At 32.0% G+C, this 15247-nt stretch overlaps 2 protein-coding genes across 5 annotated transcripts; both read right to left on the bottom strand.

Annotated features, from left to right (window-relative positions):
- Nucleotides 1–5087: 5087 nt before the first annotated feature.
- LOC120169683 lies at nucleotides 5088–7428 on the bottom strand. Of its 2 annotated transcripts, XR_005520686.1 has the most exons (4): nucleotides 7270–7428; nucleotides 5966–6501; nucleotides 5453–5653; nucleotides 5088–5374 (listed from the first exon to the last, which is right to left on the bottom strand). XR_005520686.1 is itself a non-coding variant. In XM_039177802.1 (2 exons), exons 1-2 carry the CDS (start codon nucleotides 6089–6091, stop codon nucleotides 5471–5473), a joined length of 309 nt encoding a protein of 102 aa, XP_039033733.1. In that variant the 5' UTR covers nucleotides 6092–6290; the 3' UTR covers nucleotides 5453–5470. The 2 variants fall into 2 exon arrangements, 1 of the variants encoding a protein (XP_039033733.1); XM_039177802.1 differs by lacking the exons at nucleotides 5088–5374; nucleotides 7270–7428 and having other exon boundaries at nucleotides 5966–6290.
- Nucleotides 7429–8865: 1437 nt separating this feature from the next.
- LOC120169666 (transcription termination factor MTERF15, mitochondrial-like) lies at nucleotides 8866–13590 on the bottom strand. 3 transcript variants are annotated; one of them, XM_039177779.1, is made up of 3 exons: nucleotides 12051–13590; nucleotides 11757–11934; nucleotides 8866–9062 (listed from the first exon to the last, which is right to left on the bottom strand). In XM_039177779.1, exon 1 carries the CDS (start codon nucleotides 13588–13590, stop codon nucleotides 12274–12276), a length of 1317 nt encoding a protein of 438 aa, XP_039033710.1. In that variant the 3' UTR covers nucleotides 8866–9062; nucleotides 11757–11934; nucleotides 12051–12273. The 3 variants fall into 3 exon arrangements, with proteins under 3 accessions (XP_039033710.1, XP_039033709.1, XP_039033708.1); XM_039177778.1 differs by having other exon boundaries at nucleotides 8866–9182; nucleotides 11757–13590; XM_039177777.1 differs by having other exon boundaries at nucleotides 11757–13590.
- Between the last annotated feature and the right edge of the window lie 1657 nt (nucleotides 13591–15247).

Here is a 15247-nt window from a genome sequence, read left to right as displayed (position 1 = left end):
CTCAAGTAACTCAAAAATTTAATATATTAAACTTTTATTTTTTAAAATTAAGAATATTAACATTTATATGTTATTTTTAAATAAAATACAATATAAGATTTTATTGTACTTAAGGTTCTAGTTTGAGCCAAAGTTCCAACTTGAACCAAACTTTAGTTTCAGCTTCAATTGAATTAAGTTGGAGAATATTTCGAGTTCAAGTTTTTCCGAGCTCGAGTCGAACTTTAATTTTTAATTTCAAATTTGAGTCGATCTTGATAATTTTAAACTCATGAGCTTTCGAGTCGAGTCAAACTCAACTTTAAACTTTTCAAATTGAGTCAAACTCGACAATACTAGAGCTTGATTCAACTCATTTACGGGCTTTACTCACTCGAAACTGATAATGTATTGCAGCTGAGCATGTAGAGGGCAAACTTTTGAAACCAACATGTGTGTCGATTTACGGGCAACAAGAAGGAGACACTTGCTTTAGCATCTCCCAAGCATTCAATTTGACCATTGGTTCCTTCTTGCAACTCAATCCAAACCTTAACTGCGACAAAATCTTTGTCGGCGAATGGCTCTGCGTCCAGGGTTTGCCCTTCTAATTTCATTTGGAAGGGAAATTATATCGAGGGTTAGTGTCGATATGACTTCATACTTCGAATTTTAGTAATACGATCACGTAATTATTTAAGTGGTTTCAATGGAGTCAGTTGTTGTTAAAAACAGACGACGTAACTGATATGATTGTTGTTATTGGCTAACTATGAGTCAGAGGTCCACATCAGCTAAATCGTTTGTTTTTAACTAAGAGTGACTATATTCAAACTACTTAAACAATTATCTGATCATATTGTCAGAATTGGAAGTACGGTATCATATTGACACCAACCTCATAGTTAAGTGGTCATTTGAGTAATTTTTCCTTTTATTAAAATATGCATGATCTTTCAATAAAAAGTGTCCATTCAACCATGGAACAAAACATGCTTGGTGCTGATGTTCAACCATGTTTGATACATTTCCATGTTATTGTAAGTGGGTACTATGCAATGTATCCAATTTATGGTTTATGTGAAATTTCTTTTTCTACTCATATTACTCACTTTTTTAATGTTTAAAAAAATATATTTGGACCCAACTATAAAAATAATTGAGATATAAGATTAATGGTCAAAGACAAATGTACCTAATATAGATGTTCAAGTCTCTCGAAGGCACGAACCGAGCGATCTCAGTGGTAAAAAAACAGTTGTTATTCTTTGAGGTTTCGGGTAAAATCACCAGAAATGTTAAGGGTGTGAGTGTTCAAGGTCAAATGGTTTAGAGTTATTTTTTAATAGATGTTGCCTTTACTTACCCCAAATTAATAAAAAAAAGTCTCTTTGAGGATTCAAAATGAATTTAAATTTGCAATATAATTTTTTCGGCATAATGTCAAAATCATCCTTCCAACGTTTATCAAAATGGTTATTTTGACTTTTTTTGACTATTTGGATCATTAACGTTTTATTTGAGACAAAAAGATCCGTTCATGGATGAAAATTTTTAGTTAACAAACGATTACAGAATATGAGCATTTTTATCCTAAAATAAAATGTTATAGGCTAAAATGATAAATAAAAAAAAGAATAAGGGTCAAACTGACTATTCGATCAAATATTTTAGTAAACTTTGATGATAAAATATTCTAAAAATAAGACTTAAAATAATCATTTTAGTAAACGTTTGGAGATCAATTTTAATCATCCCGAATATAGTAAGTAAACATTAAAAGAATGTAATTTTGATTATAACTCTTTTAATCGATATTTAATTCGGAATAATTAAATAAGAGTTTAAATAAACTTTATAGATTGTAATTCAGATTATAAGTCTTTAATGGATATTTAATTTGAATTAATTAAAATAAGATTTTTTAATTAATTCGAAATAACTTAAAATCCCTAATGCGTTAGGATAACTCATATATATTTAAAAGTGTGAGGTAAGGTCTAGCAGCCACTTCTTATTAACTCGTTTTTTCTCAAAACTATTTTTGGGAAAAGTAAATTTTGCTCTCAATCGGTTGAACTAAGTAGAGGCTGAGACGTGTTTTTGTGGAGGCTTATGATTTGAACTGTTCGTGATCACCATTAATCATTTTTGTCTTCGCTATTTTTCAAGGAACCCATTGTAAGTATTCACATCCTTTCCTCTTGATTTCGGTTTATTGTACTTGGATCGCTAATGAAACCGTCGAGTTTTGTTTCCGCTGCGCCATGGGGTAAACCGACGTTCCCAACAATAAAAACATCATGACCTCTGCAAATCGGGTGGGTTGAAGAAACATCATCAAATAACTGAGCCAAGAGCCAGCGGACACAAGTTGAACCATGAGTGCGCATCAGTCAGGAGATTTGCACGTTGGAGAATGGAGTAAGCATCCGGAAAGTCTTTAAGAGCATGCAAGACCGTTTCCAAGTAACCACCGCAGAAGGGACATAGCTAAATTGAGAGATTTAAATTTTGATGTTTGTAAAATCGATCAATCTGGATTGAAAGGATTATTCTTACATTAGACCTATGTAATATTTAATCCGAATTAATTAATTAATAAATAAATCAAATATCAATAAATATAAAATATACAGTAAAAATGAACGTGTACCAGTGGTTAAGGAGGGTGTTGCTCTTCCTATAAATCCCGCATTCGAATAGTGACGTCTGTAAAATGTACCTATGCTGATAAAAATATTCAGTCCACCAAACTTGAACATTTGAGTCATTATTAATTAAACAATGATTCCCAAAATATATTATTATTGACGGGAATATATTTGTCTCGACAGTTATCGATAGTTCATCTGTTTCGATTTAGATTAAGAGTCGTAATCGATTGAGATTTAATTATTGACTGATATTTCTTTGTGAGGGAATAAAAAACATATAGGAGAATATATATAATAATTTATTTTTTAACATAATAAACTTAAGATTAAATTAGAATTGAATCAAAATATTTCGACTTAATCGAGTTAATGACTTCTATTTTATCATGCAAAATTTATTTGATATTTTCTTTAGTTAAGTCAAATCTAGTTATTCGAGTTTTTTAAAATTATTTATAACATTATCGTATAAATTGATTCTAATTTATCAACTTTCTCTTACCATATAATATGAACATTAGAAATGACAACTTAACTTGAAACCGATAGATTTCGACCCGATCCAACTCGATAGGATATGATTTTTTTTAAATCAAGTTCGGGTCGTGTCGGGTCAGATTTTATATAGAAGTGAGGTTGGGTCGAGTCAGGATCGAGTAGAGGGTAAAATATCTCCGACCTGACCCGGGAGTAATAGTGTAATTTTTCTTATAAATTTATGGATAATTGCTATAATAATTATCTCTCTCTATAGTTCCTTTTTAATTAGATCTTTATTTATATCGAATTGGATCGGATCGAGTTGAATTTATATACTAAAAACTTGAATAAAATCAAGTTTAGGTGGAGGAAATATGCTCTTTGAGTCGGATCAGATATGTGTGGATGATATATATATATTTCGGGTCAGATTGGATTGACTAAAAGCCCGACTCGAACCGTTGTCATCCCCAATAAACATATTCATTTCTTAATATTCTTTTCCTTATTGTAATGTTATCTAATAAAGTAAATAAAGTAAATATTATCTAAAATAATAAAACATTTATAATATTATTTTTTTAAATATATTTTGAAGATAAAACATTGATAGGAGAAGAATTTAGTCAATCTTAATAAAGTAAATATAATCTAAAACAATAAAACATTTATAATATTATTATTTTTTAAATGTATTTTGAAGATAAAGCATTGATAGGAGAAGAATTTAGTAAAAAAGTTAATGGGAATAAATAATTAAAAAAGTTATAATTAAAAGATCAAATTGAATAAAACGTAAAGTTAAGAGGTTAAATTAAAAATAAATTTATTGTGAAAAATATAAATTAAAGCTATATATGTATTATGTATGTGTCATAGGAGCATGTGGTTTAAATTTAATCGAAAATTAACATAAATTAAAAGATAAATTGAAGAAATAAGAAAAATATGTTAAAATTAAATGACCGAGTTTAAAGAGAGAGAGAAAATTTGATTTCATAAAAGAAGAATTGAATTTACATATATATTGTACAATAGTTTATGAGTATGTGTTTCAAATTTTGTCAAAAGATAAATATAAAATGACGGATAAATTGAAAAATGAGAAAAATTAGAGACCGAATTGCGAAACTACCAAATTATTTAGCTAAATTTTCAATTGTTCAAGCTTTACAAATTCAAACTTGATTCGAACTCAAAATTCGAGTTGACCTAAATAACACAAACAACTCAACTCAAATAATTCAAAATTAAAACAGAATCAATTTTTTTGAATCGAATCATTTTTTTCACCCCACACATAATAACCTAAATAATGAATAATTAATAATTCTAACTAATTTATATAAAAATAACAATAGAAAAATAGAAAATCAAATTGCTAAATTGAAGCATATGTACTAAATTTATTTTAGCATACTAGAGGTACATGTTGTGAGAGAGTTGTGATTAAAATCTAGGGTGACCTATATATTTAGTACCTAAACTTTTAATTTATTCAAAATTACACTTAACATTTAATTTTTGTTTCATTTAAGTATTTGTTGTTAAAAATTTAACGCGTTTAGTACCTAAACTATCAACTTTGATCCATTTTAGTACCTAAACTTAAAAAAAAAATCAAAACTTTGCTTCTAAAATGAAACAAAAGCTAACTTTAGGTATGCTTTTGTAAAATTTGAAGGTTTATATACTAAAACGGATCAGAACTGATAGTTTATGTACTAACGTGTAATTTACCCTAAAATCTATATCACTGGGATTAGAAGAACATCGGATATGATTATATGTTCAACATATATACATATACATATATAATTTTTGCAAGTTTTTTCAAGTATTTAGACTTTAGAGAGTTCTTGAGGGTCATATCCTCGTACTCATGCCCGCCCGAACATTTTCGGGTACACGAATTCTAAACAAACAAGCCCGAACATGTTTCGGGTACACGAACTCTAAACAAACAAGCAATGGAAGAAAAGATTAACATAAATTTTGCATTTACAGACTATTCTTACAACTACAAAGCAAATATGGTGAGAAAATTATGGCTCAAATCGGTCATCAAGAAACTTGGAGGAAACAATATATTACCTATCATATGCAACACATTTTTCTTCAACCAAAGATCGAAATCAGGTTCACTTATGAGTAAGGTGAGGTTGCTTTAAGCCGAGATATGAACCGTAATCATCTCCACATTTGGTGATATAATTAACCAATCTCTTCGATAACGACGTCCACGGTTCGAGAATCAGCTGAAATGGAAACAAAACTTTCAACAGAGAAGAACAATGGCTGGATCCTGGAAGTAGCTATAATGAAATCAAGATCACCTTAGAAAATGAGTGGTCTTAGTCTTCAGATTCAAGCTCCCTCAGATTGTTGGACACCGAATTAACTTTTAAGGATAGGCGCCGAGTGTGCTCTCCGATATAATTCAAAACCATCTGAAGCTGTTCTTGGTAAGCAGCAGATTTCTTTTTCTCGCGATGCAGCTCAGCGGACAGTTCTCGAATCTTAAGATCTTTTTCATCCTGCAAATCAGAAGCTAATGCATGTAAGGGCAACCCATTGGAGTAGTATTTATAAACAAATACTGTTAACGAGCACGAAAGGGCATAGATAACCCTAGTGCAAGCTTGAACAAGACAATATTCTCCAACATGTCTTACATTCAAAAGGTTCCCCCTTTTTCGTGCGAAAGGTTCCGAAATTATGCATCTATGGTGTCATACAGAAAGTAAATATAAAAGTATTTATATTTGGTTGTAGAACAAAATTAATGTCATATCAGGCAACAAGTTGTTATCATCTATATGAATCATTAAAATGAAATACTAACATACCTCACAAAATGCAATCCGATGCGACCATCGAGGCGGTATTTTGCTCGGATTCAGTTCATGATTATGTTCTTTAATAAAACCATAGATAACCCATTTCCCCCCATCCTTTGCGGCTATTCTCAGCATTGCATTACATCCCTCTCTCGTCGCAGGCCTTGATTGGGAGACTCGGGTTTCTTTCTTTGTACATTTTTCCGCACGGAAACCTTCTTTCGAGCAAACAAAACTCTCGACCGATTATCGAATTATCCTTGAGTGAACGACGTGTACGATTGTTCCGAATGGTGAAGCCCATGCGTCGACCATACATTTCGTACAGCTCCCTTGCATCCTCCGCAGACTCAAACTCCATACCGATATGTGGTGCTGTACGTAAATGTTGATCCAACATGTTAATCGAATTACCATTTTCATCGAGATTACGATCTGATAACTCATCATCAAGCATTTCATGGCCGTCAAATGTTTCGGTCAACCATCGTCGATAATTCCGGTTCCAATTAAACTCTGTATTTGAGGTGCTAGCCATCACAAAGCTATCAGAAACCAAGTCAAGATCAGTAAAAAAAGAAGGGTAAATTATGCATTTAGTACCTAAACGATATGTTCTAATCCATTTTAGTACCTAAACTTTTAATTTTTTCAAAACTATACCTAAAGTTTAGTTTTTGTTTCATTTTAGTATCACGTTCAAAATTTAACGTTAAGTTTAGAAAATATTGAAAGTTTAGGTACTAAAATGGACTAAAAATGATAGCTTAAGTACTAAACACGTTAAGTTATTAACAGCGCGGTACTAAAATGAAATAAAAATTAAACATTAGGTATGATTTCGAAAAAATTAAAAGTTTAGGTCTTAAAATGGATTCAAACAGATAGTTTAGGTACTAAATATTACTAAAAAAGAAACAGAGAGCCCCAAATCAACGAACAATCCAACTTTTCTATCGAGAAAAGTGGCACTGGCTAACAGTGACTAATAATCAACAAGCCTAGATTCATCCAGAAAATGGAATTACACAGAACCTCTTAATAATTTCACTAATTTGATCTAAACAACAAAAGGCACAAACCTAAATCTCCCCACATTTGCAAATATGAGAGCCAAGAATTTCCCAGGAGAGAAAAAAAGCTTGATTTTTGTTCTAATTACTCAATAAAGTATGTAAAAGAAACCCAGAATGTATCAACTTTCAGCCTTAATCGTTGAAATACCAAAAACCCAACGAGAAAAAAAAGCAAAAATTCAGATAAAATGGGTATTAAAGGGAAGTAAATCAGTGATAGGAGATAGAGAAATTTACCTGGTTCTTCTGATAATGTGAGAGTTTCGATGAAAAGAAAGCTTCAGACAGTTTCAATGGCGGCGGGTACAGCCATCCACCATTAAAACGAAGCGGTCAGTGTTTTTTCTCTGAGTTTCCAAATTCAGAACCGGGTGACATGGAAGAAAATGACTAACCGGGAAGCAACAATAATCTCAATTCCACCTGGTTGCTGAATGAACTTAACGGTTCGAATTTGATTCCGTTAAAATTTTATAAAAACTTCAATTCTAATGAACTTAAAGAGTTAAGTCTAAACAAAGTCCAACCGATAGGTTTCAAAAGATTATTTAACTTTTTATAATTTTTTAATAATTATTTTAAAAAATTATTTAATTCAAAATTTTTTTAATTTATTATTATAACAAAAAGATGATAAATAATTAATCTATTAACTTTTTAATAAATAATAAAAATATTAAATTAATAATTAATAATTATTATTTTACTATAAAAAATAAATCCTAATTATTATTTTAATGTATCTGTAGATTATTATTTTGGAGTTTAAAATTTTAATTTGTTTCATATTCTTTCAATAATTTTTTGGTTAAAAATTTATGTTATATTAAACTTTATATAGTATTAATATATTTTATCTATAGTTAAAAGATAAGATAAAAATTTCGGTGAGCTTAACGAGCAACGAGTTTAATTAGTACGAGTTGAGCAACGAGCATGAACCGAATAAAATTTTAATGAACTTAACGAACAACAAATTGAATTGAGCAATAAATTTTTTAACAAGTACTACCCAACTCGAGATATGGCTCTAATTATACCTAATTAATTAATTATGGCTTTGCGTTAGTTTTATTCATAATTAATATATACTACCGACTCGCATTAATATTCGTTAAACCTATTAAATGAAAGGATAAATTACAGGAATGATCCCACTTGCCTTTTGCCTTTTATATTTATAAAGGTTTACTCACCAAATTTAAATTTTTTATGATTTAGTCACTTTTGTCATTATTTTATTAAAATTTAGTCACTAAACATTGAATACCGTTAGTTCGGTAATATGACATGTTAGCAAAATGGATTGATTTTTATTTTAATCCATAAACTTTAGATAAATTATTAATTATAAGTCTATTTATAAATCTAAAACAGTTTAGGAACAAATTTTGAATTTTCACCTTTGCTGACATCTCTCTCTCCACTCCATCTTTGCTAATACTCACACAAGAATTTGAGCAACATGGGCGTTCGGTATATTATAAAATAAGGGTAAATTACGTTAAATTATTAATTTTAGTCTGTTTTAGTACATAAACTTTCAATTTTTTCAAAATCATACCTAAAGTTTAATTTTTATTTTATTTTAGTATTGCGTTCAAAATTTAACGTTTTGAAAAAAATTGAAAGTTTAAGTACTAAAATAGACCAAAACCGATAGTTTAAGTATAAAAATAACAATTCTCTAATACTCTATAGCTTAGCAACCACCAAACTAATCATTACCATCAATAAAAGGAGAGATTTCATGAACTGATGAAGAAACAGTAAAAGATAAAGATGGCACAAGTACACATACATGAAAAAAAATGTGGAGGAAGCTATCAACCGCTTAAAAGCTCCTTTGCCCCAGCATCAAGCTTTTTCAAATTGTCCAAAGTTCTTTGAACTTTCATTGACATGTCATAGTTGTGATCTTCAACCTCTTTCACAGATGCTACTAGCTGCTCGCGATAGGATGCACTTAACCGCTTCTTAATCCGCAATTCCGCCATTAACTCCTGGATTTTCTTGTCCTTCTCCTCGTCCTGTAATTCCGGCGAGAGAGTCGATAACAATAATAATCAGAAGAAAGGATCTGAGAGCAGAAATAGTAAGATCATATAATTTTGATGATGTCATGAAACCAGTCATCTCCTGCCTAAAAACTGCAATCAAAGATCATCATCTAATAAATATGTAATCATATAAACCAGCCTTTATCCAAGAAATGAACTAAATATTTGGGTTGATGTGTTACAACAATACCATGAATTGTTTATGGTCTCCTAAAGCAGCAGATACACAAATGGAACTTTTAGGTCCAAGTTATCACAAAGAAACAACTCATTGACCGTAAATATTGCACTGCCTTTGTAGCTACATTCGCCTGACCCGATTCCTCACAGATAAAAGTATCAAGAAAAAGAGGTAGAAGAATACGGATAAGACGATCTACGGAATCTTACAAGAAAAGAAAAACAACTCTAATGAGAGTAGTTGAGTACTACTAGGAAGAAAAGGATAAGAAATGAGCATATAATGACAGTAAATAAGCACCCTAATGATAAACACAAGTTACAGTGTTCCTTCCTACATAAATTATTGGTAAATTTCTAACCCACAAAATCGAGGAACATATCAGTCCAACGGTAAAGAACAATAAAACTACTCTTGGATGATTGTGATCAAATTTGTTCCAGCAGGCTCATTTGGCGAGTAATTAACCGATGAATAAAAAGCTTAACACTGTTTTGTGGCTTTCTTCCACCAAGAGGAATTATGAGTTTGGTAAGAAGTAAAGTTAAGAGCTTATAAAGACAACTTAAAAAAAATACTAAATCTGATTAAACGACAAATAATATCATAATAGAACATACAATATCCATACTCTACTTTAAGAATAATTTAGAATGTATTTTTAAAGGCTAATTATTATCCAAATATATTTTCGATTCAAATTTGATCATCTTCCGCTACTTGTTCTTAGGGTCATTTTATATAACATTTTTCATTCAACAATAAAAATGCTTGTATCTTCTTCTTCCATAAAAAAATAAATAAACTTCAACAGCAAATTTACTTAAGATAATGACAAAAATGCATCAGATGTCCCTGTACTTTCAAAAAAAACTTATGTGGCCCTCGTATTATTTTTTCTCTCAATGTAGCCATCCAACTCAGAAAACAAATCCAGTGTGGCCTTTTACCTAAGATAAAAAAAAATAATACAAGGACCACATTAATCTTTTTAAGTACAAAGACCATGCATTTTTACCTAAGATAAACAACTAGGGGTGGCAACGGGGCGGGACGTGGACTATTTTGCATTACCCAATCCGTCACCAACACTTGTCGGTATGGTTTTGTCCCTATTATATGTTTCGGGGATTTTTTTTGTCCCCATAACCATCCCTTACGGATCCCTACGAGTTTCGGTTAATCCCTATTCCCAAAAGATTAAAAAAAAATGTTTTTGAAATCAATGCAACACCTAAAACTTGTAAGATATATCAATTCGTCAAATTGATCTCTATCTATAATATGAAAGTTTCAAACGTTAATATTCATCTAACACCCAATATATATGTACAATCTTAACCATTTTCAATCTCAACAAATCAATATATATTAAATGAGAAAAGATTTAAACTTCAATTTTAGTTCCTTTGAGATGTAACAGTGGCAACACGTAGAGTCACAATCTTATCATATATAATTTTTTATTAAAATATATATTAAGGGTATATAGGTAAATGATTATAAATGTATTTTTAAAATTTTGTAAAATATCAGGGATTCCTACGGGTATTTTTTGAGATCCCTACGGTTATTCACACGGGTACGGTTTGGTTATCCCCACGGTTCAAATATAGCAATTCACGTCCCCATCCCCATCCCTATGTGAGCTTTGAGGATAAAACTTCCCCCACCCCCATCCCCATGGGTGAGGATTTCGGTTATTCCCCATCTCAGTCGGTTAAGATCCCCACGATTTTTGGTTTTTCCCCACCCGATTGCCACCCCTATAAACAATTCATTTGCAATCTAATGGATCTTGTTTAAACTCATGTGGCCGTTGCAATGGTCATGCAAATTTATAATAGGCCACGTAATCATCAACATTCACAATCACTATATATATTTTATCATCATAATATTTATTTTTGTCATTTATGAAATTTGGTATTTTTATTTTAAATTCAACAATCATAATGCTTGTAAATTACGCGTTTAGTACCTAAACTATAAATTTTGGTCCGTTTTAATACTCAATCTATTAATTTTTTCAAAATCATACCTAAAGTTTAATTTTTGTTTCATTTTAGTACCCCGTTCGAAATTTAACATTAAGTTTTGAAAAAATTTAAAGTCTAGGTACTAAAATGGACCATAACTGATAGTTTATGTACTAAACGCGTTAAGTTTTTAACGGCAGGGTACTAAAATGAAATGAAAACTAAATGTTAAGTATGATTTTGAAAAAATTGAAAGTTTAGGTACTAAAACGGATCAAAACTGATAATTTATGTACTAAATGCGAAGCTTATTCTTTTTTCTAATAGATTTATATAGCATTATTAGATCAGATTTGTTCTTGTAAACAAAATGATGTATCAATTATTGTAGATGAAAAACTCCATAAGATTCTAACAATAAATCTAGTCCCTTTCTTTTTTATTTTCTAGTGATAACATAATCAATTGCTATACATGCTAAAATTCTTTAAACAAGTACTTTACCTCATATTATGGTTGTTCTAGTGATTGAGACAGCATATGTTGCTTGTGTTATTGCTGCGATGATATTCGTCTTTGTCGTTGTTTTCAACCTCGTCTTTTCTTGCCATTATTTTCCAAATTCCTTGCATTCAACTGGATTCCCGGAATTTGCTACATCAGAAGAGACATACACACAATCCTATATATGGAAATAAGCATAGCAATAAATGGATCCACATTAAAGAGGAATGAAGAAGAGACATTGCAGGTTACTGATATAGAAATATATTCCATCCGACACCACACGCGACTCACTTTTTCAGTTAGTCCTGATTGAGGTTTAATGCAAATGGGAGTCTGTTTTGCAGCACATATACTGATTGAGTTATAAGGGGCCGAGCGCAGCTTAGAAGACCATTATTTTGATGGAAGCGCGTGCAGGGAGTGAAGACGAAAATCTAATCTATAGGGCAATACAGGTGAGAAGTCCTGGAACCGGTTGGATCACAAACAAATTGTGGATAATTGGCTTTGTGAGCTAAACTAGTGGTTCCATAAAAGATTTCATGTTGTTCACATCTTCTTTTGTTTCCGAAAGCTTTTGTGGTTTAAAAAGCTTCCACATCCCGACTGGATGCCGCTGTTGAAGACCAGTGCCTTCAGCGAACCTCCCAAACATCTTCTCGCATTCCGGATATGGTTTGACATACATATTATAGAATCTAAGCCTACTTGGCTTTATCAAACTCTTCAACCCCACATCGAATTCCAGAGCACCTTTTGATCTCAGATACTCGACAACATTGTATCTAGGAACGATCTGTTTTTCAAAATTGGCACCCAAATATTCTGGAACTTCGACTAAGCTACCAACTCCATACTTCATCCTATGCACCAAGAACTCGATTTTCCTCTCAATCTCTTCTATTTCATATAAAACCAATCTTGGCTCCTTCCATAGGATCTTAAATGCTTCTCTACGAATCAACCCCTGTTTGCACAAGCAATCGACTCTAAGCTTCACCCCAAACCCAGCTCTGAACTCTCCTTCACTAAAAATCTTGAGTTTAATAGGAACTCGGCATTTCAAAGTTTTCAACAACCCTAAACACCTCGACATTTCCCCTAATTCCATGCCCAAAACTCTTGGATCCCTTATAATCTCATCCCTAATTTCATCTTCACTAAAACCCAATTCCAAAAACTCATCAAGCAATGGCTTCAACCTATTTTCAACATCAAATCCTAAAAATTCAGGAAAATAATGAAAAACCCTTTCAATCCCATATCTTGAAATCCCAGTTCCTTCCAATAAACCAATCTTTTCACAGATTTCATCTCCATTCATCATGATTATCCTAGGAAACCTTTCTAAAACCCTAGTCAAAACCCCGCCATTGAACCCCAAATCTTTCAAACCGCCAACACGGTCCAAAAACAAATCTGAGTCTATCTGAAACCGCTTAGAAAGTGCCAAAGCACTGCAGATCGCCACTGGAGAAACACCCGAGTCCCCGAATTCAGAAACCCCGATTTGCCATTTCTTCAAAAAGTTAAAATCCAGAACAGCTGGACAGTCGAATAACAAAGAAATAAAGCAAGTCTGGGGAATTTTAAAAGACAAAAGAATGTTTAGAGAGCTCTGGATTTCGTGAACATTAGAGTGGTTGAGTAAAAAATGGTTTCTTGCAAGAAAAGTGTGGAGTTGAGAAGGTGAAAAACCGTACCTTCGAAGGAGATTTGCAAGGAAAATCTTGTTCCTGAACTGGGAAATTTTGGGGGGAACTGTTGAAATGAATTGGGTCGACGAGAGTCGGCAGAAAATTTTTGCTTTGGTAAAGGAACTGATAGCCATGGCTTATTTTGCCCTGTGAAGTCTTGAAGGTGAATTTGTAGCTGTTTGTTTAAACATTTAAACGAGTAATACAATTTGGTACTTCAATTTAGTTTTAATGTTCAATTTGGTACTTAATTTTTTTAAGGTTTAAATATAAAACAAGTGCCCAAATAATAGTGTTTTTTACAAACGAGTACCTAAACTATTTTTTTATCCTGGTTTGGTGCACGGGTCGTCAACTGTATTAATTTCCTTCATTAAGTAACACAGATCATAATCAGTTAATTTTGAAATTTATTTTTTAAAAATATTAAAAATATTATTATATTTAAATAAAATATATATTTTCTCTTAAATTACAAAAAAGTTCTAAATCCCCTAATCCTAATCCTAACCCATCGCCACTGCCCTTTCCAGCCACGACTACTGCCGCCGACATAGTCTCTGTCATCCTTATAGTCATACGCTGTCGTAGTTGCCGCCATTGGCCGTTGGAATCGATTGGGATCACAATTTTCATCCTAGGGTTCGTAAGATATAAAACATCGATTCGCCGTTGATTGGTCACAATTTCATAGAGGTTTGGTCGTTGGGGACGTCAGGTTGGCTGGAGTTTCGTCGACGGTAAAGGGAGGCGGCTGACGTGAGTTTAGAGGTTAAAATGAAGATTTTCAAAGTTTTGGAGTTATTTCAAAATGTATGTATTTTTTTAATATATAATTTCATTTTTTTAATTATATAAAAATTTAAAATTATCATATTGTGACACATGTTACTTAACGGAAGAAATTAATGCAGTTGACAGTCCGGACATCTAAAGTGATAATATTTGTAACGTTAGATACGATGATTATTAAAAAAAATAATTTAAACATCTATTTGTGCAAAGCGTTGCAGTTCAGACAGTTATTCTATATTTAAGCCTTATTTTTATTTGAATTAGGTCCCGACTAAGCATCAATGTTAAATTTGGTGTCTATAATTCTTTTTTGTCCAATTAGATACATAAATTTAACTTTTTTTGGTTCAAATTAGTATTTGAAATTGGGATTTTTTTATTCAAATTAGTCCAATAAGCCATTTATTATAAACATTAATTTGGATATAATGTTAAGTTCATATATTATATTGAACTAATAAATCAAGTTTAAGTATTTAATTAGACTAGAAAGGAACATACTTCAAAGATGATAAAATGCAAGCTCTGGACTTGCAAGCTCTTTGTCAATGGTTATACTTGCAGGCTAGCTCTAGACTTGGCTTACGTCCGAGCGTATCCAAAACCGACCTCAATTCATCGACCGAGATGTTACCGTCCCCGTTCCGATCGAAAACGTCGAAAGCCTCCTTCATATCTTTCTCCTCATCCTTATTTTCCATTATCGATCAATCGAAAACGTCGAAAGCCTCCTTCATATCTTTCTCCTCATCCTTATTTTCCATTATCGATCAATACAGCGCGCTGAATTCGTCGATGTCGATACGCATATCGCCATCAACATCGAACCGTTCGATCATCTGCATCAAGTTCACATTGGAGACGAAGATGCCCATGTTCTCCAACGAATCATTCAACTCTTTCTTCGTGATCGCCCCGCCCCTGTCGAACATCTGGAAAATCCTCCTTAGATCCGCCGCGTCCATTCTTTCCAGAGGGGATGTCGTCGCGGTCGCT

The sequence above is a fragment of the Hibiscus syriacus genome, unplaced genomic scaffold (genome assembly GCF_006381635.1).
Source record: "Hibiscus syriacus cultivar Baekdansim isolate YM2019G1 unplaced genomic scaffold, ASM638163v2 tig00111769_pilon, whole genome shotgun sequence".
In the NCBI taxonomy this organism is placed as follows: domain Eukaryota; kingdom Viridiplantae; phylum Streptophyta; class Magnoliopsida; order Malvales; family Malvaceae; genus Hibiscus; species Hibiscus syriacus.
Note: the sequence above shows the minus strand (reverse complement) of the source record. Positions and strands in the feature narration are given on the sequence as shown.

Bases quoted from the DNA above. Each gene is read 5' to 3' on its own strand.
- LOC120169683 (XM_039177802.1), bottom strand. From the start codon at position 6,091: ATGCTGAGAATAGCCGCAAAGGATGGGGGGAAATGGGTTATCTATGGT. The intron at 5,654-5,965 runs GTATGTTAGTAT...TCTGATTTGCAG, and splicing joins ATCGGATTGCATTTTGTGAG to GATGAAAAAGATCTTAAGAT.
- LOC120169666 (XM_039177778.1), bottom strand. From the start codon at position 13,590: ATGGCTATCAGTTCCTTTACCAAAGCAAAAATTTTCTGCCGACTCTCG.